The sequence below is a fragment of the Panthera leo genome, chromosome A1 (genome assembly GCF_018350215.1).
Source record: "Panthera leo isolate Ple1 chromosome A1, P.leo_Ple1_pat1.1, whole genome shotgun sequence".
Taxonomy (NCBI): Eukaryota; Metazoa; Chordata; class Mammalia; order Carnivora; family Felidae; genus Panthera; species Panthera leo.
The window spans coordinates 754,720-780,956 of record NC_056679.1 but is presented as its reverse complement, the minus strand read 5'-3'; the positions used below and the strand labels follow the sequence as shown (position 1 = coordinate 780,956).

The 26,237-nt window shown below is 32.6% G+C and overlaps 1 protein-coding gene across 1 annotated transcript in view; it reads left to right on the top strand.

Moving 5' to 3' along the window:
* PSPC1 (paraspeckle component 1) overlaps positions 1-25,438 on the top strand; it is a 72,504-nt gene extending 47,066 nt beyond the window's left edge. Inside the window, exons 6-9 of the mRNA XM_042942960.1 lie at positions 1,235-1,340; positions 19,114-19,171; positions 22,725-22,894; positions 24,942-25,438. Of these exons, the coding sequence (XP_042798894.1) occupies positions 1,235-1,340; positions 19,114-19,171; positions 22,725-22,894; positions 24,942-25,127 (520 nt within the window). The 3' untranslated portion in view covers positions 25,128-25,438. The remainder of the gene's footprint in view (positions 1-1,234; positions 1,341-19,113; positions 19,172-22,724; positions 22,895-24,941) is intronic.
* Positions 25,439-26,237: the final 799 nt, after the last annotated feature.

Below are 26,237 nucleotides of genomic sequence, written 5' to 3'. Positions count from 1 at the left end.
GTGTTAACGTCCAAGAAGTGGATTAACCATTTTACTTGAATACTCAATTTACAATGGAAATGTATATTGGAGACTTAGACAAAAATCTCAAAATAGTCTAGATTTTGCTTAAAATTTCTTAGAAACATTGTCTTGTTACTAACCTGTGGTCTGACACAAATTCTTCAACCAGTGGTTTTTGTGCTGTCTGTGGGATATATCATTTCTTTTAGTTCATGGAGTTGTGTTTAGGGGAGGAAGCATTATACAGCAAACAACAGAGTATCTTGAAATTTGATTGTTACACTTAGTGTAATAAGGTACTTAAATGAGCAATTTAGAAAATGTGACTTAATGAGAGGACATCAGTATTATATAGTCTTCACTATTTAAATTATTTTTTAGTTTTTGGGTGGAGGCATATACACTTGAATTTGCATTGACATAAAAGCCAATATAATGTGAGCCTGTTAACTTCAGTGTTATTTTGTAGGTTTTTTTCTTGTAATCATAAGTAATTGCTGATTTACTAGTAATTGTGCACACATATTATAGTTCAATATTTTTTTCTCTCACATGCTTAAATATACCTCTGGGACTGAGGTTGGCAAACTTTTTCTTGGAAAACGGCTAAGGACTAAATGGTAAATATTTTAGGCTTTGCAGGTCATATGGTTTCTGTCTCAACTACTCAGCACTGCTCTGACCCAGTGGTAGCTGTAGACATTAAGTACATGATTGTCTTTTACAACTTGATGTACAAAAACAGATGGTAACCTCACACCTGTCCTAGAGGTTTTCTTCAGGGGGTTGATAAAATGGAGAGAGAGTTTGTTAAGGATTCCTTAGACACGATAGATTTTTTGACTAGGCAGTTTTGTTCTTTGCAGTGGCTTAGATTGGGATTGGTTCTGAGTGCCTTTATGCCAGTGATAGATCCCACCCTTTCTCTTTATATACAGTAGGAGAGTACATGTTTGAGCTTTTGGACTCCTGATTTCTTGACCATAAGCACATAACTAACTTAGTTACATGTTGTTACTCTGTTTTTTGATTTACCCTAGGTACTTTTATTTCTTTGGGTTAGTTGATTAATTAAGGCTTAGAGCAAACTAGAAGAAGGAAGGTAAATCTAGTAAGTCAATCATTATTCACAGATTTTGCCTAAAGTTACTTATAAATGGTTTTGTTTTACATGAAATACAATTCCTGGTAATGGCTTACATGTTGCAATTTTTATTTAAAAATCTTTCAGACATGAGGAAGAGCACCGTCGCCGTGAGGAAGAAATGATCCGACACAGAGAACAGGAGGAACTCAGGCGACAGCAAGAGGGCTTTAAGCCAAACTATATGGAGAATGTAAGTAAAGTACTAGTTAACTAAAATTATTTTATATTGTTAGGTGCACAGTGTATATTTAATTTCTTTGGATATTGGTTTATATATTTTTTAGTCTTCCTGAATTTCTCGTGTTTATGTTAAACTAATGATTTTGTTAACTTCTTACAGGTAATAACTTAAAAGTAGTTTCTGAACATACTATTAATGTTTTATGAAAAGGATGTTAAAAATTTTCTACTTTATCTTTTTTTAATATATGCTACTAAATTAGAACTCTTGATAAATCTATATTCTCTACTTGATTTCATCATTTACTGGTATTAAAAATTCTTTGTATTAGATGATTTTAGATATTTACAAATGTAGAATAATATATACAAAGGTACACTAGTATGTGCTTATTACCCAACGATGACAGTTATCAACACATAGCTGGTCTTTTCATCTTTAAGTATACCCACTTTCCTGAATTACCATTAGTTTTTAAATGTTTATTTATTTTGAGAAAGGAAGAACACAGGTGTGAGAGTGGGGGAGGAACAGAGAGAGAGAGGGGTAGAGAGGAAAGATCTCAAGCACGCTCTGCTCTATCAGCATAGAGATATATTTTATATTTTATAAAATATAAATAAAATTTATATATTTTATTTATTTTGTTGGTTTACAATTGGTTTCTTCAAATTGGCTGATAAATCTAGTGTTTTTAGTCTGTAGGTTTTCTCTTCCCCCTTTAAATTTTTTTTTTATCTTTTTAAGTAACAGATCCTTGTTGTATAGAGTATTTCACATCCTATATGGTGTTGAATTTATCCTTGCAGTGATGTTTAACAAGTTTCTTTATCCCTGAGTTTCTCATAAACAGGAGTTCCAAAGATTTGGTCTAATTCAGGTTTTTGTTTTGGGTAGGCAAAATGGTAGGGCAAACACGAATACTTCAAATATGTTATAATGCACATGTTCTTATTGTTAACTAACAGTCTTATTCTTCACCTTTAGATGAATGCCATTTTAACAGTCATTATTCTGAAAAATATTTACTAGTGTTTTTTTCTCTAGCTGTTCAAAAGCCATGATTCCTTAATATTATTAAGTCATGACTCTTTTTGCTGGCCTTCTCTGTCCCTGTTCTTCTGTCCCTAGAAAAATTTTAAACTTTTTTCATTAAGAAGGATACGCACAGAAAAAAATACATCCTAACTTGTGTAACTACAAGAAATTTTTATCTTAGCTTGCATCACGTCAGTATCCTTTGACTAAAAATTACGCGGCATTTAAATTCAGTTAGGAAAGTTTCTTATTATTTATAAATCATACTAAAGGTTTAATTGATATCTGAATTCCATTACCAAATTAGTTGAGCGTTTTAAGCATTATAAATTTTCTTTTGAGTAATTTCTAGCATTATTTTGCAATTCTCTTTTTCTTCCTTGGATACATAGTATTTGCTTATGATATATTTTAACCTGTGGCATTTGGTCTTTTGGTTGTTACATGTGAATATAAATCTGTTGGATTTATCAATGCGAGGATATTTTATGATGTCATGAGAGTATGTGGAATTAAAATTTTGCAGGCCCGTGCTCGCTTTGGCAGCACATACACTAAAATTTTGCAGGTCCATGTTTTGGAAACTAGTGATTACATGTTTTTATCTTCAAATACTATCAAGATGTAAACCACCTATGATAACATTTCTTAGGGAAACTATTTCATAACGTGTAGGATTAGGAAATTCTTCCTTGTCCCTTTATGTACCTGAACATTTCTTTTCCTAAAGTGCTTGCTTATGGTTAAAGATGGCGGAATTATCTTTCTTACTATTCTTCTGGCATAAACTTTAAATTCTTGGAACACACGTGTAGCTATTTGTAATAACGTCATATACGTAAATCATTTAGGTGACTTAGGAAAAAAGTAAAATGCATTCTGTTAAACTTTAAGTTGGCTATATCATAAACTTGATTGCAGACTCTTCTTTGAAATTATTTCACAATTTTTAAAATACATACCACTTTTTAATATATGTTCAGTGGCATTTAATATAGGTATAATTAATGAAGGGCAGATTTTAATTTTCTCTATTAAAAAATTATTTGGAAATGTTGCTACAATTTAAAATTGGAATATGTAGATTCTTTAATTTGAAAACATTTGTTATGTTTAAAATTCATTTTAATGGTGGGTAAAATTTTACAAATATCCAGTGAACTTTGAGAAGAAAAGTATTTAAAATACTCATGATGGATTTTTTGGCATTTCAAAAATAGATTATTGTTTCACAAGATTATGCTCTTAGAAAATGTAGATGATGATCTATTTTAACATTAAGATATCTTTGTTTTCAAGTAGTCACTTAAAGCATATATTGCATATTTGAAGCATCATGAGATTAATTTGGCTAGAGTAGAAGTCAGCAAACTATAGCCTGGGACCACTGCCTAGTTTCATACCACTCTGCCACCGAGCTAAGAATGGTGTTTACATTTTAAAGAGTTGGTGGATAAGAAAAATAAAAGAATGTTAGAAAGTATTTGTGACTCACAAAACCCAAGATATTTACTCTTTCACCCTGTACAGAAGATGTTTGCTAAACCCTGGGCTGGAGAGTTGGTGCTGGGTTTTTTTTGTTTGTTTTTTGTTTCTGTTTTTAATTAATATTCTTGTTAGAGCACAGCATTACTAGATTCTTAATTTTCTGAAGAGAAACTGTATTTAAAATAGTATGTAACAATGGAATTAAATATTTAGGGGAAAATATAGTCTCTGTCGGATTTTTAGATTTTTTTTGAGACTAGAAATTATAGACAAGTTTTTCATCATTTTGGTATCAGTTTTATTTGGTTCCTAGCTTCATAATGCTTGTTAATATAAGCTAATGAAACACTAAAGAAATGTTAACAAAAGCTCTTTATTGGTCTTGACTATTCTTTGTTAATAGAGAAAACATTGAATTGTATCAGTTATTCTTCATTTACTTTGAAAACTGTCTTTGGGAAAAAATTTTAAATTAATGTTTGTTTTTGTTTTTAAAAGCTTTGAAATTAGGCCCTCTTATGTGCTTTCTCTTTTTTCACTGTTCAGTTTAAAGGGAGGAATCAAATGGTAAGTGTTCAGCTTGCCCAAGTAGTAAGAGTGAAAGTATAAAGTAGATTTACTTGGTTTAAGATGCCACCACTCATTTCTTTCTAATATTCCTATTAGATATATTCCAACACAAATAATAGTATGGGTTTTAAAGTATGAAATCTGATATTCATATTTTGTTCCTTGAATAATAATTTTTTTTTAAGTAATAAAACAGGGAAAACACACAGTCATGTCTGGTCATGTTTTTCTTTGTTAGCCTCAACTTTATCATAATTTTATGACATACGAACATATTTTTAAGGGTTTCAAAGATATGTCAGAACTTCGTTAACTAGTGGTTGCCATTTTAATTTCATACCTTATTTCTTAGAAGTCAAGCTCTTTGATAATAGCTCTGGCAATCATAAATTAAACATGTTACTTTTCATTTCTATAGCATAATATATTTTTGGCTACCATAACAATGTATATATTTTTGTGCTGTGCCCTAAGTACACTTAGGCTTATCTTTATTATAGCTGAGTGTATTTGAACCATTTTCTAGATAGTACTTACTAGATTGAGATTTTCTACTTACACAATTTAATAGCTTTTGAGGTTACTCCACTTACTATAGATTAAGTAGTTTATTTTTTATTTTTATTTTTTATTTTAAAAATGTTTATTTTTGAGAGAGAGAGAAAGTGTGAGTCGGGGGCGGGGCAGAGAGAGAGGGAGACAGAGGATCCAAAGTAGGCTCTTTGCTGACAGCGGAGAGCCTCCTGTGGGGCTGGAACTCAAGAACCTTGAGATTATGACGTGAGCTTAAGTCAGATGCTTAACTTACTGAGCCACTCAGGTGCCCCTAGACTTAGGAGTTTAAACATTTAAATACTACAGTGTACCAGTCTTTTTCTGTGGATTCAGTTTGCCTTGGAGTAAAGTGGAGGTTTTAATTAGAATATTTTTTAATGAAGTTTCTTAGAGTAAACTTGGCTTTCTTGAGAAAATGATATTATAAAAACATGTACATGCTACTGTAGTTGTATGTAGTTGTATCAAGTAGTTATAAACTACCTTGTATAGGTAAATTGGGGCAGTGTTTTAAGACTTTAGAAGTATTTTTTTTTATTAGAAGTTTCTTTTTGGTGTGGTAAATATTAATATTTGTTTTTTAGTGAATAAAAGAATAGCCCTTCAGATTTTTGAAATACATACATGAAGAATATTGAAGAATTTTGAAGAATTTTTATTTTTGTTTGAGTAGGTGGGAATAGCCTTGGATATTTAAACATATGTACATAATAAACCTGAAAATAAATGTACATTACATGCTAAGGCAGTAATTTGATCCAGTTATGTGTCTTTTGTTAGAATTGTTCCATTGTAGCTACCTAGTATGTTAGGCCAAAAGCATTAAAGAGATGTAGCCAGAGGCTAAGGGTATAATGCCTCTTCCATGGTAGTGTTTTTCAAATAGTGCATAATAAACACTCAGGGATCTTTTTTAAAAATGTAGGTTTTTGTCTTAGGTCTTCAACCTACAAATTGAATCATTTTGTGATTCTAGTAGAATCTAATGCATTCTCCGTTGATCACAGTTTTGGCTAAATTCACTAGTTTTCAACCTTTGCAGCACATCTATGGAACTTAAAGAAAAATGCCTGCGTTCCAATCCACTACATATTTTTGATACAGTGGGTCTGGGTTGGAGCCATGGGATCTGCATCTTAAGAAGCTCTTCAGCTTGCTTATTTTCATTAGCAAAAATAGACTATTAGCCATATGTTGAAATGAGACATAGTCGAAATATTGAAATAAGAATAGTAGTAGTTCAATTTTTTATGGGACCTGGGGAGTTGAAGGGAGGGCTCAGAGTCAATCAACTTGGGGAATAGGATTCATACACTTAACAATGTAAGTAGCACAACATTCTATGTGAATAGTGTTCTGTGGGATTTTGGTGTGACAACTTTGGTGTGAAAGTTGAGCTTTCAGCCTGTATGTGGACAATACCTACAGGTATTGTCTCAGATCATACATTAACTTTTTAAACTTTGTTTTTTAAGTATTTCATCTAGACTGGGGGTTGACAGACTAGGGTAAGCCTGGTCAAATCTGAACACTGCCTGTTGTGTTTATGTTTTGCTTATAGATGCTTTGCCCAAAGATGATAGAGTTGACTAGTTGTGACACAACCGTATGAGACTATATCAAGCCTCTCTGGCCTGCAAAGCCTGAAATATATACTATTCTGGCCCTTTACCAAAAAAGTTTGCCGACCCCTGGTCTAGGTCCAGATTGTTGGGAGTTGGGAGGAATCTGTAAAAAGTGACTCATGTTAACCAAACTCAAAGAGTTTGTGAATTAAAAGTAAATTTATTAATCAATATGCTTTTTTCCAGTGTTTATAGAAGTCTCATTGAACAGAGCACCTTTTATCCTAGAATCAAAGTCCCTGAAGAGTCCAAATTAGTGACCTGAAGGTTTATTGGTAGTCATGGTTATAAATCAGAGCAAAAGTTATTAGAGGAACTGTTTGATAAAGCATCATTGCCCCACAGGTGATATCTTAGAGTTTTCAAATGTTTTCTTAGTAGAGACGTAAAGCATTGTTCTTTCAAATGTTCCCTTCTCTTGATCAGCATTGCCAAATTTGACCTATTTAATCAGCCACTTCTTTATATTAGTCTTTTTTCCTCCTCCTTGAGTGGGCATTGTTTCTCTTAACTGATTTACTTACAACCCAGCTTTCTCTGATGTGCCATGTACAAAACTCAAAACAGAAACTCTAGCTAGTAATAAAATTTCATTAATAGATGTTGGCAGAGAGAACTGATGATAATCATTAATTACTAATAAGTAGGTACAAATAACATTTTCTGAAATGATCTGTGAATTTTTGAGAGAAGTTGCCATTTTGTGGTTTCCTATAAATTATTTAGCTCTAATAAATGATTTGATTTTATTGCAGAAGAAGATTATTTTTTAGAAGTCTAAATACCTGAAGCATTCAGAAAAAGGACATATTTTACAAGGGATTTTTATAGCATCTTCATTATTCTGTGGAAATAACAGAAGAATCATTTGCTGTAGAGCTTGGTGTCAGATTTAGGTGTGACCTAGGGGGGCAGGTTAGTACCTATTGCTGTTATAATAGTAGCTCAGTTACAGTGGTTTGGGCATGATGATGATGATGATCAAAATTATAGCATTTACGTTGCAGCGATCTCCCATATAATGTTCTAGTTGTGACCAGTGTTTTTATTGTTAATGTTTTCATTTATTTACTAAAATAATTTAATGTGTTTCTTACAGTGAGACAAGAACTTTTCTCAATATTTGGGATGGAGCGTAATTGGAACTAGACTTATGCTTTTGTAGTCCAGTGAATACAGAAATCAATATGTGTTTATGTATGTTATGTTCATATATACTTTGGAAGTGATCGTTAGAATTTTGACGATCGGGGGTATTTGGGTTGAAGAAATGTATCACTTTTAACCAGCTGTTGACATCTTTGATCACTTCTCAAAAGGATTTTTTAATAGTTTTAGTATTACCTAATCATTTGTAGGGGAAAACCTCAAGAATTTTCAACCAAACTAGGACAACTGAATATAGGTACTATTTAAAGTTACTTTTTTTTACAGCAGGCATAAAATGGGCAGTCTCTTGCAAACCAGGATGTATGGTTATCTTAATCATACATTATGATTACAAATAATGGTTTTTTCTTCTTCTGTTTTATCATTCATATTTAAAAGTCTTCCAAATGACTCCAAAGGGAAATGCTTACTGAGCCTCTCTTAAACTCTATACCAACTTTACCAGAGGATACTTTATTGTACTTAATTATTTTTATGTCATATTAGATGACTAGTGTCTTTTTTTTGTCTTAACCTTCCATTAGAGTTTCAGAGAGGCTTATAATCCAGAAAAATTTCTTTATCTCTTTTTTTCTCCTGGAGAATGTCTGCATACACTTAGTGCATGCATAACCTTCTGTTACTACTCACCTCAGCTGTATCATTTTTAATAATGATTCTTTTTTAGTACTTACCACATTGCATTCTAATTATTTTCTGATTTTGTTGTCCACTAATTGATCTTTCATTGAGTTTTTGAGTTTGAGAGTGTTGCATTTGTCATATTGTGGTTACTTAGATGTAAACAGAGAATTAAATAGTTTGGTGTCTTATTTTTCAGATAGCAGTGCAGCTTAGTCACATGGTTTTCAGTGTTGTTTATGGGCCACTGTACTTTGGTATTTATTGAATACTAATGTCTCATGTTAAACATCTGTAGTTTTGAAACGATTGGTGTTAAGACTATTGATGTATTTTTGTAGACTTCATAATGGAATCCCATAATGAAGAGTAAGTTTTTAAAAAACAGTCAAATAACAATTTTTGATGTTTGGTTTTCAGTACACCTAACTATTCATCGATCTCACTTGGATATCCCATCAGAGTGTTAGACTTACAGAAGGATTTTAGAGGTTTCCATTTAGTAAGAAAATTTGGTCACTGTTTTTACTGTGTTCAAAGTGCTGAGTACCATAGAGGATACAGAAGTGAATCAAGTTGAGGATTAGGTCTTTGAGTATTTTATTTATTTTGTTAAAAAAAATTTAATGTTTTATTTATTTTTGAGAGAGAGAGAGACAGACAGACAGCATGGGCGGGGGAGGGGATGGAGACAGAGAGGGAGACACACAATCTGAAGCAGGCTCCAGACTCTGAGCTGTCAGCACAGAGCCCTCTGCGGGGCTTGAACTCAAGAACTGTGAGATCATGACCTGAGCCGAAGTTGGTCAACTGACTGAGCCACCCAGGCGCCCCGTGTCTTTGATTAGAGTATTGTAGGTGCAGAGTATCTGCATAGAGTGCACAGAGATAAAGCTAAAAAGTTTTGAGAGTCTAGGGGCACCTGGGTGGCTCAGTCGGTTAAGTGTCTTAACTCTTGATTTTGGTTCAGGTTATGAGCTCATGGTTCATGGATTCAAGCCCCGCGTCTGGCTCCATACTGACATCATGGAGTCTGCTTTGGATTCTCTTCCTCTCTTCTCTCTCTGCCCCTCCCCTGTGTGTACGTGTGTGTGCTCTCTCTTGAATAAACTTTAAAAATAAGTTTTGAGAGTATAGAAAGAGATTGCAAAGGGAGTGTCGAGTGCATTGAGTAGCCTCAGCACTGTTGTGGAACTTATTTGGGTGTATTTTTTTTAATGTTTCTTTAAAATTTATTATTGAGAGAGTGAGCAGGAGCGGGGAAAGGGCAGCGTGGGGGACGGGGACAGAGGCTCCAAAGTGGGCTCTGCATTGATAGCAGCGTGTTCGATGGAGCGCTTGAACCCACGAATTGTGAGATCATGACCTGAGCCAAAGTCAGATGCTCAACCAACTGAGCCACCTAGGCGCCCCTGAGTGTTGTTTTTTTCTTTCTTTTAAACTGATATGATTGGTTTATTATTCCACTGTGTTGTAGGTATACCTCATGTCTTTTCATTTGAAATGGTAAGTTCTTTGAATCGTACTTGGTTCAGAATGGTAAGACTTTTAGCTTAATGTTTACCTTTTTTGAGGGGTTGGAGAAGAGGAAAGTCAAGATTGGTAAATAGAGGTGTTTAACTAAAGTAAACACTTTTGAGATGTCAAATATGTATAATAAAACTAGTAGGAATTTTTACATATTAAATAATTTGAATTAAAAAGATTCTATGAAGACATAAAAATTTAGCTTGTTATTTCTGCTTTGTGACTTCTTAATGGAATACTTAGAAACCCCCCTTTAAGTTCTACAAGGTGATTTAAAAAAGTTTTTTTTTTTTTTAGGTCAGTCTCAATCTAGTATCTTCTTTACTTTATATTGAGGACATGAAGTTCTGTTGTGTCACCTGAAATATCAGAGTTTTATACCAAATTAGACTAAATAAATGTGAATGTCTATGGATAGTTATTATCTAACTGTTAGTGGCAGGAAACTTGGGTTTGTGAGCATTCTCTGCTGATGAAATGCATTTATTTCTGTTTAAAATATCAAGTAATTGAAAAGCATATGGGTAAGTTTGCCTGTACTTTGTCTTACGATATCCTGCACTATATTGTACGCCACGTTTCAAAACCTGTTTTCTTGTTGTAAATGTACCATGTTTCTCAGAAGGTAACTTCTTCATTTGTCCTGTTACTGGTTTTCCTAAATTCTGCTTTTAAACAATTGATATGCTTATAATAGTAGTTTTTCTTATAAATTTGTGTTTTAAATACCTGAATTTTATTTAGTTACCACTTAAATATTTTTAAAATTACTATAATTGAACCTGTTGTTTTGAGTTGTCTACTTAAGAAAACTATGTAATTTGTTAAAATTTCATAGCTTCTGGTATACTAACTACTAAGATAATTTGTTTAATACCTAGCATCACACAAAGATTCCCCATTAAATATATACTTAATTCTTTATACATTGGAACACTTGTGCTTTGTTTGCACCTTCCACTGCTTTTTTCTGTTGATGGGACCAGCTTGGAATTGCTTCTTGTACAGTTTATATTTGTTCTTTTGTTTCATCTTTCATACCTTGGTCTGGCCAGTCATGTTAGTTGTTTTGACTTTGATAAGGAAATGTACTGGTTAGGAGGTTATGAGTGAAGAGTTGCAAACCAATTACCAGTATTATGTGAGCTTTAATAGGATAGTACTAAAAATACTGTGTTTGTGTTGTAGCTGATACTATCATGGATGATTTCTTTAAGAGTTTAGGATAAAATAACTAAATTTGAAGAATAGATATTCCTAATCAGTTTCAGTCTTTAAAAGCCTGTCTTTAGAGTTTGCTATGACAAGTGAAAAAAGATAATGATAATAATTTTGAAAGTATCCCTTGGATATGTGATTAAAACTCTTCTCAGCTGAATATAAATTTGTTTAAATATAAATTTATTCTCTTCTGTCTTTTGATATATGGTGGATTATTTATAATTAGATTTAATTAATCTTCAGTTAGAAAATCACTCTATTTATTAAAAAGCAGCAGTTAAGTTTTGAATTTGACAGGTGGCACCAGAATAATCTTTTAAGATTCCTGAACCAGGCTTTAAAAATACATTGAATGAATTTAGATTCAGAGGTATGTTTTGAGGTTAACAAATGCAGTGAGCTAAGAGTAAGCCCCCCTTTTTGTATTTGTTGTTTCATTTTATTTCTGATTTGAAATTTAACAAGTAACAAAGTTTTATTTCATGACAAAAATTTGTAGTATAAATTTATATATGGAATTGATTATTCAAAAAGAAACATTAAATTTTTTTAATGGTTTTTATTTTATTAGTTTTTAAATATTTATTTAGAGAGAACGAGTTGGGGAGAGAGGCAGAGGGAAAGAGCGAATCCCAAGCAGGCTCTGCGCTTCAGTACAGAGCCTGATGCAGGGCTCCATCCTTTGAATCGTGAAATCATGACCTGAGCTGAAATCAAGAGTCGATGCTTAGCTGACTAAGTCACCCAGGTGCCTCTAAGAGACTATTTTTTATTAATTAATTAATTAATTGTATTTTTTATTTTACTGTATTTTATTTTATTGTATTATTTTATTTTATTTTATTTTATTTTTTATTTTTTTTATGAGAGACTATTTTTTAGAGCAGTTTTAAATTCATAGCAGAATTGAGCCGAAGATAGATTTCCCATATACCTCCTTCCCCTAACTTACCGACTCCTTCACTATCAAATTGACACATCCTTATCACCCAAAGACCATAGGGTTTACTCTTGGTGTTGCACAGTCTGTGGCCTTTGGCAAATATGACATGTACCCATTGTTAACACTATACAGGATAGTTTCACTGCCCTAAAAATCCTCTGTCCTCTGCCTGTTCATCCCTCCCTCCTTCCTTATCTTGGGCAAGCACTGATTTTGTTACTGTCTTTATAGTTTTGACTTTTTCAGAATGTCATATAGTTGGAATTGTAATATATAGACTTTTCATATTGGTTTTTTGGTAATGGCATTTTAGGTTACTCTGTGTCTTTTCGTGGCTTAATAGCTTGTTTATTTTCAGTGCCAAGTAATGTTTCATTGTCTGGAGGTACTGCAGTTTGTTGATCCATTCACCTAATAAGGACATGTTGGTTGCTTCCAAGTTTTTGCAATTATGACTAAATTTAGTTGCTATTAACATCCATGTGCAGGTTTTTGTGCGGTCATAAGTTTTCATCTTTGTGTAAATACCAAGGTTTGTGGTTGCTGGATTGTATGTATGTATGTTTAGTTTTGTAAGAAACTGTTAAATTGTCTTCTAGAAAAGTAAACATGCCATTTATAATCCCTATCAACAATACATTAGAATTCCTATTTCTCTACATCCTTGTCATGCTTTGTGTTGTCAGTGTTTAGGATTTTGGCCATTCTGATTGATGTGGTATCTCACTGTTGTCTTAATTTGCAATTCCCTAATGATATATGGTGTAAAAATATCATTTTAACAACCACATAACTGAAGAACATTTCTCCAGTATTCAGGGGTGCAGATATCATGGAATGCATGTATTCAAATTGAGGGTAAAAAAAATCACCATAAATTGTATTTATTGAAAGACTGTCTCATGTTACTTAAAAACATCCCCCCTTCTCTGTCTAGTAGTGAGTAAGTAGTATGTTTGGGAAATTCTTGTTTTTAATTACTTGAAGTAGAAATTTTAAGTCTTCCAAGCATTCTCTGTTGGTTATGTTGGAAAGTTTGCGTGCTATTATTTATATCAGTGGAAACATGTCTTACTTCCCTTTTTAGTTTAAAATTATTTTTATTTTAACAGTATTGTAACACTTTTTAAAGGAGTGAATAATTTCTTGGCAAAGATACCTAGTGGTTATTTTTGTAATTTTTCTTTATACCTATTTCTTAATATTTCATGTAATTGATTTTTATTCCAGTTTTTTTTCCAGATATGTTGTGTTTGTTATATAGTGAAAATTTCAGATACTAATAGTTTATTTCTCCTTAAAAGTTTAACTAGATATCTAATAATCTTATTATTCTTTTGTGTAAACTTCTCCAGTGAAGGAAAAGATAGATTTCTAAGTGCTAAATGAAATTTATATTTAGGAATGTTTAATGATAAGAAGGTCGAATCTTGTTATTTCCCAAAACTTAGAATCTTCTCTAAAATTATATATCATTTAGTAGATTTAAATGTTCTGTATCAGTATTTTTACATCAAGAATTTTAGCATTTTCTCTATTAAGACATTGAACCTAAGTGGTACATGGTGATCCCTTGTCAATCCCTAGAAGTTTCTTCAGAAGTGTACATGAAAGATGTTTACGGATTAAAGAATAATGATCCTTGTCATTCTAACAAGGATTTAGATTAATGAGTGTTAGATGAATATATTCTATCAACTCATTGCAAAGTGTTGTGTCAGTTGATACTATGTTGTCATTTCTGTAGCTCACTTTTCTAAACCTTAGGCATATAGTATAATTTATTTTAGCCTTATTTTTGTATTGTGTGAATTCTTTAAATTTGGTTATCTAAAAAAAGTAAACTACGAGATCTTTAAATTCACAGGTTGGTATCCTGAGTGTTAAGTATTAAAGGAAAAGATCCTATTTTACATAAAATAATGTTTAGTTTACATTAGTGCAGATTTTCTGCTGCTTAAATTTTCATGAGCAAATACTGACCGGAACTTAGAAGCAGTGGTTCTTAATCTCTTTGGTTTTGATATCTTTTTACACTGTTAAAAATTATTGAAGACCCCTAAGAGCTTTTGTTTAGGTTATGTCAGTCAGTGTTTACCATATTAGAAATTAAGAGAGAAACTTGACAGAAAATGGGTTGTAGTGGGAACAGTTGCCTTATATTATATTTTTGCAGATCTTTTTGAAGTTCCACTTTAATGTAGTGGGAAGAGCGGTATTGTTTTACTCTTTTATAAATTTATTCAATGTTTGACTTTATAGGAAATGGCTGGATTCCCATATTTGCTTTTGCATTCCATCTGTTGCAAAATGCTCTTTTGGTTGAAGTGCATGAAGAAAATCTGGCTTCACTTAGATAAATTAGTAAATGGAGATGAGTATATTTTAACATTTACAGATAATTGTGGATATTTTTGTTTAATATTACAGTGAAACTTGACAGTTTTCACTGTATTACAATCCGTTGGGCTGCCTTAAACTTTGAATGGATCTTTTACCAATGCATGATTTTGTAATGTCATATACCAAACATTACAAAAATATTGACCTACTGAGTTATGCAAATCTTCCATATTTTAATGTATTTTATTATACAAAATAAAAAACAAGTCACATTTTTAAAATATCAACCACTGATCTTATCAGAAAATGTGTACCAAACACTGTCCAAAAGTATAGCATTCCTGTGATACCTTTTGTAAGCCAAAATGGCATAAAATGAAGAAGCAGTTACCATTAATATTTATATAAAAAATGTTTTGAGGGTTTCCAGGCCCACAAAATAACCCCTTAGGCTTCTCTGAAACCTTAGGACACATCTTGGTAGCTGATGCACAGAATAAGTCAAGTTAGAGCACAGATGTTCACAGATACAGGCGGCTTGGTGTTGAGATGTTGAGTCTAGTTCCCAGGGAAAGAAAGAGCTTGGTCGTGCCAGTCTTGCTGCTCTAGGTTTGTGCTGCCTCTGAAATTGCTTGCTGCAAAACACACTGAACTTTATTTTTACTTTTTGCCTTTTTTCCATAAAAGTGAAAATATTTGGATGCTGTTTGGTTAGCAGAAACACTACAAATGTAGGTGTCTCATAAAAGCTAAGTGGTGTAATGCATGCACACTTTCAAAAAGCAAGGAATACCTGTACACAAGTCAGTAACCATAGTTTGTCAGATGACATCTTGTTCAGTTTGCATCCCAGTCATAAGAATGGTTTTTCTTGAAGAAGAACCACCCTATTTCAGAATGCAAGCAGAAATGCTTTATGTATGTATCTTGTTTTCTTGCATAGATTATTAAAAAGGCATGTGGTGGTTTAATACTCATTTTAACTGCTTCATCTAGGTACTCATAGTTGAAAATTTAAAACTGCAGTTTGTGTGTGAAGAATACAATGATAGTTACTAGTAAAAATTGAATTGAAGTGCCTTAATTTGTGCTAAAATCTCAACATTTTTGCCTGTCATTGCTTTTGCATCATCCACACAATAGTTGATAGACTGAAAAGCCCAACTAGATAAGAGTCTTATATCCATGTTCTAGTGTTTATTTTTTTTATTATTTTTTATTATATATTTTAATTTTTTAATTTATATTCAAGTTAGTTAGCATGTATGTTCTAGTGTTTAGTATGAAAAGTTTTGAATTTGTGTGCTTCCTGAAAAAGTCTTGCGGACTCAGTACTCACATCAACCACACTTTGAGAATCCACTGTTTTAATGGAATGCTGCTTTGATATGTGGTTCTGGAAATTAGTCATATTTTATTTACTTTTGTGGTCACCTGTGAATATAAGCATAGTTCAGTGACAGGCTCAGGAATACATACATACAATTAAAAAAAATAATGTCTTTTAAAAATTTTAATGTTTATTTTTGAGAGAGAGAGAGAGACAGACAGACAGACAGACTGAGTATGAGCGGGGGAGGGGCAGAGAGAGAGGGTGACACAGAATCCGAAGCAGGCTCCAGGCTCTGAGCTGTCAGCACAGAGCCGTACGTAGGGCTCGAACTCATGAACCACGAGATCATGACCTGAGCTAAACAGACGCTCAACCAACTGAGCCACCCAGGTGCCCCAGAAAGGCACAACTTCTTATGAACATAGAATAAATTAAAAACCTTGCCTTTTTTAGTCTTTGTTGGAATCCTTGAAAAAAAAAATGAAGCTGCTTTGTGAAGGTGAAAACTTTATAAACTCTATTTTGGCAGAATTTCATAGGTCAGTTCAAACTTGAGTAAGTTATTTGACAGTGCTGTGCCTTAGTTTTATGATCTTTAAAATCAGATAACAGTAGACCTATCTTACAGGGTTGCTATGAAGAGTAATTGAATTAATTAAACCAAATTTTTATCATAGATTTATTATCTTGTTACAGTGCAGTCTTTCAAAATTTGGTTTATATTATGCGCCAGTTATAACTTCAGATATTAGAATTCATGGAAGTGAAGGTCTTGTGTATTTCTTTTTGGATGGGTACATAGTTACAGTGAATTTCAAGTGTTTCTCACTGACATTTGATAAATCAAGTTATAATGAGAAGTATTGTCTTAATTTTATTGTTTAACCTACCCTTAAATATAATGTGATTCTTGCATTTTACTAGAAATAAGTAGCAGTGAATTTTTAGAAAATAACAGTAACCTTAAGACATGACCTTATAGGAAGCCGAAAAGTTCTTTTGCTCTTTCTAAAATAGCTAAAAAATAATCTGTCATCTAATTATACCATCTCATTTTCTTAGTCTTACATGTGAAGCTGTATAAAATAGTACTTGGTACTTTTCTTTAAGGAAATGTCAACAATACTAAGTATGGAATATATGTATGTTTAGTGGAAAATGCTATAATATATATATTGGTGTTTTAGCATAGTGATAGGCTACATTAGCATGGATTATCATAAGACATTCTGATTATCTCATTTAAAGAAAGATATTATAGAACTGGAATCAGTTTCTAATAGAGCATCAGGGAATGTTATGGCCACTGTTGAATAATTGACTTAAAATCATAAATCTAGGGGCACCTGGGTTAGTCAGTAGAGCATGTGGCTCTTGATCTTGAGGTAATGAGTTTGAGCCCCACACTGGGTGTGGAGAATACTTAATTAATAAAAGCTTTTTTGAAAACCTATATAGTCTCTCCAGAATTCTGCTAATGAAGGAAATGGAATAGAATAATTTAAGAACAATTTTTTAAAAGTACTTTGTGAATAATAAAGCTAAACGTTACTTTGGAAAGTGATAGGTAAAGCTGAAATTGTAAGGAGATAGTAAAAAAGTTGTCTCCCTCCTTGCCCCCACCAGTGAATCACAGGCATCAAGTTAGCATGTCAGAATTTATAAGGGAGATTTGAAAATTGAAGTCTCAAACAGTAAGACTGTCATAATTACCATGTTAGTGGCTAGATGCTGCACTTCTCATCTTTAACAGTTAAGGCAAATCCAAAAGTAAAAATACAAATTATTAATCCCTTATTCCCCAAAAATGTCATGATCAAAAAAAAAAATCCATGTTTTTTACTGTGGTGCTGAAATGGACCAGCTTTTCAGTAACAAGAATCTGCTATAACTAATACCTGGAATAGTTTGGATATGCTGAATATCCAGTCCACATTTTATCAGGTTTTAGTGATGAGGAAAGACAACTTGGTTTGATTTATTGATGATAGTATTATGTGATCATAAAATAGTATTTTCCATATGACTTCATCAGAAATCCATTCTATAAAATACTCTAGCTCTTTTGCTAGTCAGTAGTGTCCATCACTAGCCGGAAGTTTTATGAGAAGAGACAAATTTGTTTTTTGTAAAGTTTAAAAAAAAAACAGTCTAAAGAAAGATTTGGGATTTACATTTTCTAAATAAGGTGATAAAACATTTCTTTATGATGCTGTGTGATGTTTTTCTTGTAACAGTTTCATTCAAAGTTACGTTTTGAGACATATCTATTAGGTTACATCTGGGCAGTTGATTTGCTGCTTAATGGCATTTGTCTACCGTAAGCTTTTCTTTATTTCTAGCTTTTATAGGTGCTTTCACTGGTATTTTGTATTACTAAGTGGAATTTTAAGCACATTTTAATAAAATTGCTTTTAAAAGTATAAAAAGGGTGCTTTTTAAAGATTTAGACATTGCTACAGTTGTCTCAGAATGTGTTTTATGATTGCTACATTTAACACTGATTTGATAATTGAAAAGATCATTAAATAATAGTGCAAATTTCCATCACAGTATGTTGAGTAATTTCACCTAGAGATTTCATTGAAGTTACTTCTATGTAACTACTGGTAGTAGATGAAGTTTCTTAGAAGCAGTTGAATTTTACTGAAATTTAAAACATTTTGTAATTTGCATGACCTTTGTATCACTATTAACCTTAGCATTTTGTTTCAGAATTTGGCAACTGTGTAAGAACACTTTTATTTAGATTTCCAAATAAAGGAAGCAGTGCTATGTTGAATTTTTAATAATTGTGTGCTGGGAGACTTTCATGGCCTGTATAGGTCATATCTTGGGTAAAACGATGCTTGGATATTTGAATAAAAATGCAAGTGTGTATTACAGTATTTCTAAAATGAAAATTGTCTATAACTTTAAGCTTAGTGCCCACAGCTGTTTGTGTTGGATGTTTGAAAACATTTGCATATAAAAGGATTAACGGTCATTTCTGTTTTAAGACTTCAGTGAAATAGTGGGTCCTGGTGGTTATTAATGCTAGATTTTTCTTTTTTGGAATCTAGCCATTGATCTGTTGAACTAAGAACATTAAAAACATCTGTGGTAGATTTTATGTAATCTGACAGTATAATCTAGCAGTATAAACTGAATGCTCTAAGCACTGTGGCATATCGAACCTGGGAGACCGAAGTTCTTTTCAGGTTTATTAAGTAAGTGATGTTGGAAAATTTTAAATTTCTTTTTAATGGAAAGTGATGTCCCAATTTATTCTTTTCTTTCTGATTTTAGATGGGAAATGTAAAGTCATAAGATCGATAGGTTGACTGTGACAACTATGCTTACTTACAGAGAGAACAGGAAATGAGAATGGGTGATATGGGTCCCCGTGGAGCAATAAACATGGGAGGTAGGGATCTGAAGCAAAAGTCTTCTGTAACTTGTAATTCTTTGGGGAACTGTACATGCTGTTTGTGGTATCTACATATCAGTAACAGTCTAAAATTTGGAACCAACATTTGTAACAGTGAAATCTCATATATTTAGTAAGTTGAAAAAAATAGAAGTACATTAAAAACTGTGTGCCTAAAAACACCATTTTCATTTTGTTTACTTGACGGCTAAGGGTATATTATATTTTAATAGATTTAATGAAAGAAACCTGTAACCAGGTTTTGATACAACCTGAAACTTGTTCAGTCATTGCATGGTGTAATGCAGCTATGTTGTTGCATTTTTTAAAAATCAAACTTCATGCTTTCAAATTGGCTTTTTTACCTTAGAAATTGATAGTTCCTGACTTTGTAGTTTCTTTAAACTTTTTGAGACTATTTTATAAATTTCTATTGGTAAGGTAACCTTTTGTGTAACTTTGGAGTTATTTTTTATTCATTTTACCGAATGTTTAACTTATTTTGCCGTAACCTAACGTATTGTGCACAGAAGTACATTGTTTGGAGGCATCTGTGACATGTCAAGGAAATGAGATGTGTCTTACACATCTAGGCTAATGCATAACTTTAGAGTTGATGTAAAGGTTTTATGAAAGTGCCTACATTAACATCTCTCCTAGTGAGGGATACTGTATCAAGTGAACAAGGTGAAGGGAAAGTAAGTGTGGGATGTTTTTGTAGGTCTTTTTAAGTTTGAAATGTTATACGCTTAAAAGTTAGATAAACTTTTTATATATTCATTTCATATTGTCCCATAGAAGCTGTCATGAAATTAAAGTCTTTACATAACATAATGTGAAGGTTAATTACTGTAGCATTCTAATATGCATAATATATACACCCACTGAGAAAATCCTGATTGTACTTAGAATATGTGGTGTAGAGAGTAAAAAAACCTTAAAGCATCTAATATCTGGAATTAGCTTTTTCTGTGATCAACCTTTTCCCCCTACTTCTCATGCCTGTTTCTTTGCCGCTTGTAGTCAGATCATCTAAAATTGTATATTGCTGTTTACTTGGTCACTTTTCTTACCTGCCAGTAAAAAGTTACTTAGCATTTCTGGTATACAAAGGAAGCATGAAACATGGCCCTTACTCATAAAGATCTTAATTGTGATGTTAGTTGCGATGGAAACATGAAATAATTAGTGAACAAAGAATACAGAAGTTCTTCAGGCTTCGTTCTAGTACATAAATTCTAGAGGCACAGTTGAATATATAGTAATGTACAAGAAGTTCAATTTTAAGTCTTTTTCAAAGTAAACCATAGAAGGTGTGTAATACAATCCAGGTGCTTTTAAGAGTTGTAAGTGTGAGGTTATGGACTGTAGGTACCTTGAAATACCATTATAATTATTAGGTTGCCGTGAACATCAGAAACGAACGAATTATTTCTGATGTGCAGAGGCCTTGAAAACACTCTGACTGCTTGATTAGCAACTTTATCAGAAGAATAATGAGAATATACTTTTAGATTCCTTATTAAGAATTTGAGAGAATTAAAAATTTTTAGGGCATTTTATTTTACCAGAGAACCATATTGCAATTGATCACTTTCTCAACTCTCCTAAAATCCAGTCCATTTAATTTCCTCCTTTTTACATTTTATTCAATCTGAGGCTTTATCCTAATGGTTGACTTATGAGTCATTATCATTCAGTTGAATGTCACTGTCAAATCTACCAAGTTACGTTGATGGAATGTGGAAATAGACCTTCTGGTGTATCACCGGTTTATCTACCAAGGAAATCACAGATTATAAAACTGCTTTTCAGGGGACCAGATAATTCTAACATTTCTTAGATCTTTAAATTTAGTTTAATATAGCTGTGTGATAGAAAGCTTAATTACTAGAACTAATACTCTAATTATTGATAGTTGAAAATGTTATTTTTGATTTTTTCATTGTGCCCATAGTTGTATAGCTATATTTGAATCTTACAACAGTTAACATTTTATTAAAAAGAGAAGTAAACCTAACCCTTGATGTGTTCTTTTAGGGAAAGTTAAGATTCCTTACAGATAATGTCTCCATTCTTCCTCATTTCCATGTGAGAGATGTTGTGGAAATATTTTTTTAAATTAAATTTTATTTTATTAAAAAAATTTTTAAGGTTTATTCATTTTTCAGAGACAGAGAGTGGGGGAGAGGGGCAGAGAGAGAGGGGGACACAGAATCCGAAGCAGGCTCCAGGCTCTGAGCTGTCAGCACAGAGCCCGACGCGGGGCTCAAACTCGGACTGTGAGATCATGACCTGAGCTGAAGTGGATGCTTAACTGACTGAGCCACCCAGGTGGCCCAAGATGTGGGATTCTCGTAAAAATTTTTATTTATTGCTCTGCTGAGGGAATAGAAATATTCTTGGATAGGTAGTGTAGATTTATCATCAGGAACATTTTGGGATTAAGGAAATAATCTTCCCTATGCAGTGGCTGGGTTCCTGGGGATTGAGTTGAGAAAGAGTCAGTAGCATATATTGCCAGGGACTGGTAGGGAGTAAGAATTTTTTCTCACAGCTGCTCCCTAGGCTCAGTCATCTGTAGAATTCAGCTGCATTAAGATACTGTGTAGAGTTGTGGGTTGAATGAAAATGTCAACTCTGGTTACATTGTGTTTTTGAGAAATTGAATTCTTCTGAGTGTCATAAAATTGACCTATCAAACGAAGTACTAGAAGAAAACTCTTAAGTTAGAGTCAGTCTTTGTTACGAATTTTTGATGAAAAAACGTATGAGTACTTTAAAAATAACAAAATTCAAAGTAGATACCTAAAAATGTTGTATTTGAAACCATTATAAATATAGTGTTACACCACTATTGCAATTAACATGAGGCCAGGTGGATATCTTTTTGATGAAAAAATTTGAAGTATATCTAGTTGTCCCCATTTCCAGAATTTTAGCATGTCAAAAAAATTTCAAATAGCTGTTAATATTTATATTTGGTTACAGTTGCTTTTTAAAAATAAGCTTTGTCATGATGAGCCTTTTTTTTTTTTTTTTTTTTGGGTTTAGATTGCCTATTTCTACATAAAGTTAAAAAACAGTACCTCCTATAGTTTTGGGATATATTCAGTAACTTACATAAAAGTCAAGAGGTTAGTTTTAGTGAACTTTATATATTTATTCGTAGTTTCCAAAGTGCTAATCCTTTGCTGTTAATGTAAACTGGTAGAGTATAGTCACCATTGTAAGGGAGTAGTTGGTTAAAAAGCAGACTATAGCAAGTAATACTCACATTTTAAAAAAAATCTTTCAAGCTTTGACAGTCGCAGATATCCTGAAATAATTAATAGTTGTTTCACTTGTTTTGTGTACATTTGATTTGGGGATGAAAATTCTATAGTGTAGGTAATGCACTGTTACAGAGTAGATAATTGAGCATCCATTCTCGAAGAAGGAAAATGATTTTGGTAATAGTCTTGCTATATAGTTTGCATAAGTATTGTTAAATTTTTAATGTTTACTAAACTGAGATAGGACAGCTCTAAGTATAGATTGTTTTGCGTAGATGCATTTAGCCCAGCACCTGCTGGTAACCAAGGTCCTCCTCCAATGATGGGTATGAATATGAACAACAGAGGAACTATACCTGGCCCACCAATGGGTCCTGGTCCTGCCATGGGACCAGAAGGAGCTGCAAATATGGGAACTCCAATGATGCCAGATAATGGAGCAGTGGTAATGTATCATAAACATTATTTTGATTATATTCAGTAATATATACTTTTCTGCCCCAAAGGTAACTTCACACTTAACATAATTTGGCATCATTTATTTTGGCGGTAAAGATCAATATCCACTGAAGAAAAAGTAATTTTGTGCAGTTACATGTTGACTTACGTGAAAGGCAATTTTTAAGTATCACGAGAATTAGGATTACCAATCATGGTATGCTTCTGTACTTAAGTATATGGCCAATATACATTTTAATTATAGTTATTTTTATATTGCTTTTGGTTTGTATCCACCTCTTACCAGTATTCAATGTAAAGGTCAAGATTTTAAGATTGTGTTCTTTTTCCTGTGTGTAGACTCCTTACCTTTGGTGGGGAGTAAAACTCCAGTATGTGTGAAAACACAGTTTTCTGTAAATATTTTTTAATAACAAGATTACTTATGATTCATTTCAGAGAATTTAACTGTAAAATAAGGTACTTTAAGGTTGTAAAATATATTTTAAATTACATTTTGCAGTCTTACAGGATTACTCATTATATTTGTTATAAAACTTAAAGTATACAGTTTTATGTGTTGGTTTGAGAGTGTGAAGATATCTTTGTGTGGGTTAAGTAATTATAAAAGCAAAATTTTTCAATAATAGTTCTTATTTTGAGTATCAGTAGCAAGACTAATAACTTCTCATTTCCTTTAAAGTCTGTCACTATTTAAATGAGGTTTTCTATTGGCAAAACATTGTTTCATTTGGTTTTTGTTAATGGTTGTTCTAAATAGCATTTAGAGGAAAATTGGTAATGAGTGTATACTTTGAAAGGCAGTTTTATTTTGGAACTACCACAACATGTGTTAAGGCGCCATTGCTGCTAAGAAAGAAAAAGCACTGCCAGTTAAATTCAGAAATGCCATTGACTGTAAATCCATACTGATTTCAGAGATATTAAAAGTGAATGTGTGTCTTAGGATTGACGGATACAGTGTTTCATCATTTTTAAATTTATTTACTTTAAATGCAAATCTTTAAACATTTTGGAAAAATTGGACATGGTAACAGTTTTTTATTTTAATGAGTGTATAGAGAGATAGAAAAGCAGTGCCATAATACCTACTGTGATCAGATGGCGCATAATTAGTATATTTGTTTCCTTCTCTGGAGGCTTTGTTTTACAGTAAAATGTCTGAAAGCTAGTAAAAACTTTGCTTCGGTTAAGTTTTTGTGTGGCTTATAATCATCAGTAGTAACTTAAAGTAGTATTAACTGGCCCGTTTTTCCACCCTTCCCTCTGAAATTGTAACTGTTATTTAAATATCACCCTTGATTTTTTTCACAGTGACATTTTACTACTGCATGTAGGGAGTTCTGTTCAATCTTTGAGATTAACATATGTGGTTATTCTTGTAAAGTTTTCCAAAGCAAAGAATTCAGATATTTAATTGTGCTATTAGTAGTACATGTTAATAAGTTGTCAGTTTTTAAGAAAACCATATTTTCCCATTGATAGTCTTTCCAGAAAAACACATCAAAAGTTTTAATATTGAAATAATAATTCTGTGTGTGTTTGTACTAGTACTTTCTATGTTCAAAGCACTGCTGTTGAAATTTTTAGGATGTTTATACCTTTTCAGTGTGATGCTGCTCCCCAGTTTTATTTCTTTGATTTTCAAAAAAAGTATTTTTTTTTGCACAGCACAGTTGTATGCAGTATAAACTTATTTTTTTATTAAAAAGATCAGAACAATATTGTAATACTGATTAGGTTTAAAATGGCATTCCCTTCTTAAAATCAATTCTTTTTTCATGAAATTGGGGCATAGCATTAGCAATATGTAACTCTTCAGATGCTTTATTTAATTTTTTTTTTTTTTTTTTTTTTTTTTGACGTAGTAACTAATTAAATTGCTCCTTTCTTCCTTCTATGTGTGATCCTGATTCTGCTGGACTTTCTGCTGAACTTCATGACACCACCACTTGGGATTTTGCCAATTTTTCTTGTCACTTAATATTTGGCGTGTTCCAAATGGACTTCATGTTTATTATGTGGTATTATAGCATAATGATAGATTTCCGCAAGGACCGCCATCTCAGATGGGATCACCTATGGGGAGTAGAACAGGTTCTGAAACCCCTCAAGCACCAATGAGTGGTGTAGGTCCTGTTAGTGGTGGTCCTGGTGGTTTTGGTAGAGGAAGCCAAGGGGGCAACTTTGAAGGCCCTAATAAGCGTCGTAGATATTAAACGTTCTTTCATTCCTGGCTACTTAGAGAAAAAAAAACCTCCGTGGTATGCCTTTACACTTTTACCTGTTACCTGGAAGAAATGGTTTTATTGTTAATGTATGTAGACTTTAAAGTTTTTCTTTTGTAAAACTTGAGGTTTTTGTATTTTTCTTTATTCATACATAAGCTTTGTAGATTAGAATGGTGATGATGATGCTCATCATTGTGAATGTTAAAATGTGTTTGTGACTTTAGCTAAATATAAATATGCCATAGAACTGTGAAGTCTATGTAGTTACTTAATCTCAATAAAGAAATCATTTTGGATAATTTACAAATGTTATTAGTATTCTCTCATAGTTTTACTAAACTTTGCTGTAACAATAGTACTTTGGTTGCTTTAATTAATTCCAGCCACTTAAAAATGAAAATGATTTTCTGCTTTTTAGTTTGTGCAAGTAGCACTGAAGGTAGAAGCTTAGTGAAAGCTAATGTCAATAAGGGGTGGATAGAATAGTATATCGGGGAGGGGTGGGGATGGGAGTTCACATTTGTATAAACCATTGATGTTCTTTCTGTGAAATCAGAGTTGCTGTCTACATTTCATATAGATTCTAAATATTCAAATATTCTGAGAAGGAATATTAAGGATATCTTTGTCCTGTGCTGATTTTTTTCAAATAAACCTTTTGAATCTTGGAAAAAAAACCACTGTTTGGAGGCAAATCTCTTTTGCTTATAAAATAATGTCTGTTTTTCATCTAATCTGCTATTATTTGGTGTCAGTATCTAGATCTTACCCTTTAAATTTCCTTACAATCACGTTAGGTTGGATGTTCCATGAAGATTTGGTGTGATTTAGAAGAAATTAGGCATTTCTTGAGAATGTTGTTTTATAGAAGTACTAAAGGTGGATTAACTCTGCAGTGTTGTAAATATCTTCCCATAGTTGGGTAAGTCTCTCCAGTAAAACTTGTCTGACAGGCTAGTTGTGTTTGTTTCCAAGGGAAACAGTTCAAGTGGTGATTGGGGAAAAAAAACAAAAAAACGAAAAGGAAAACAGGAAATTGAGAATGTGGCTAATAAGGTCATTGGAATCGGGTTAGATCCCTGAAGTTTGATTTTCAGT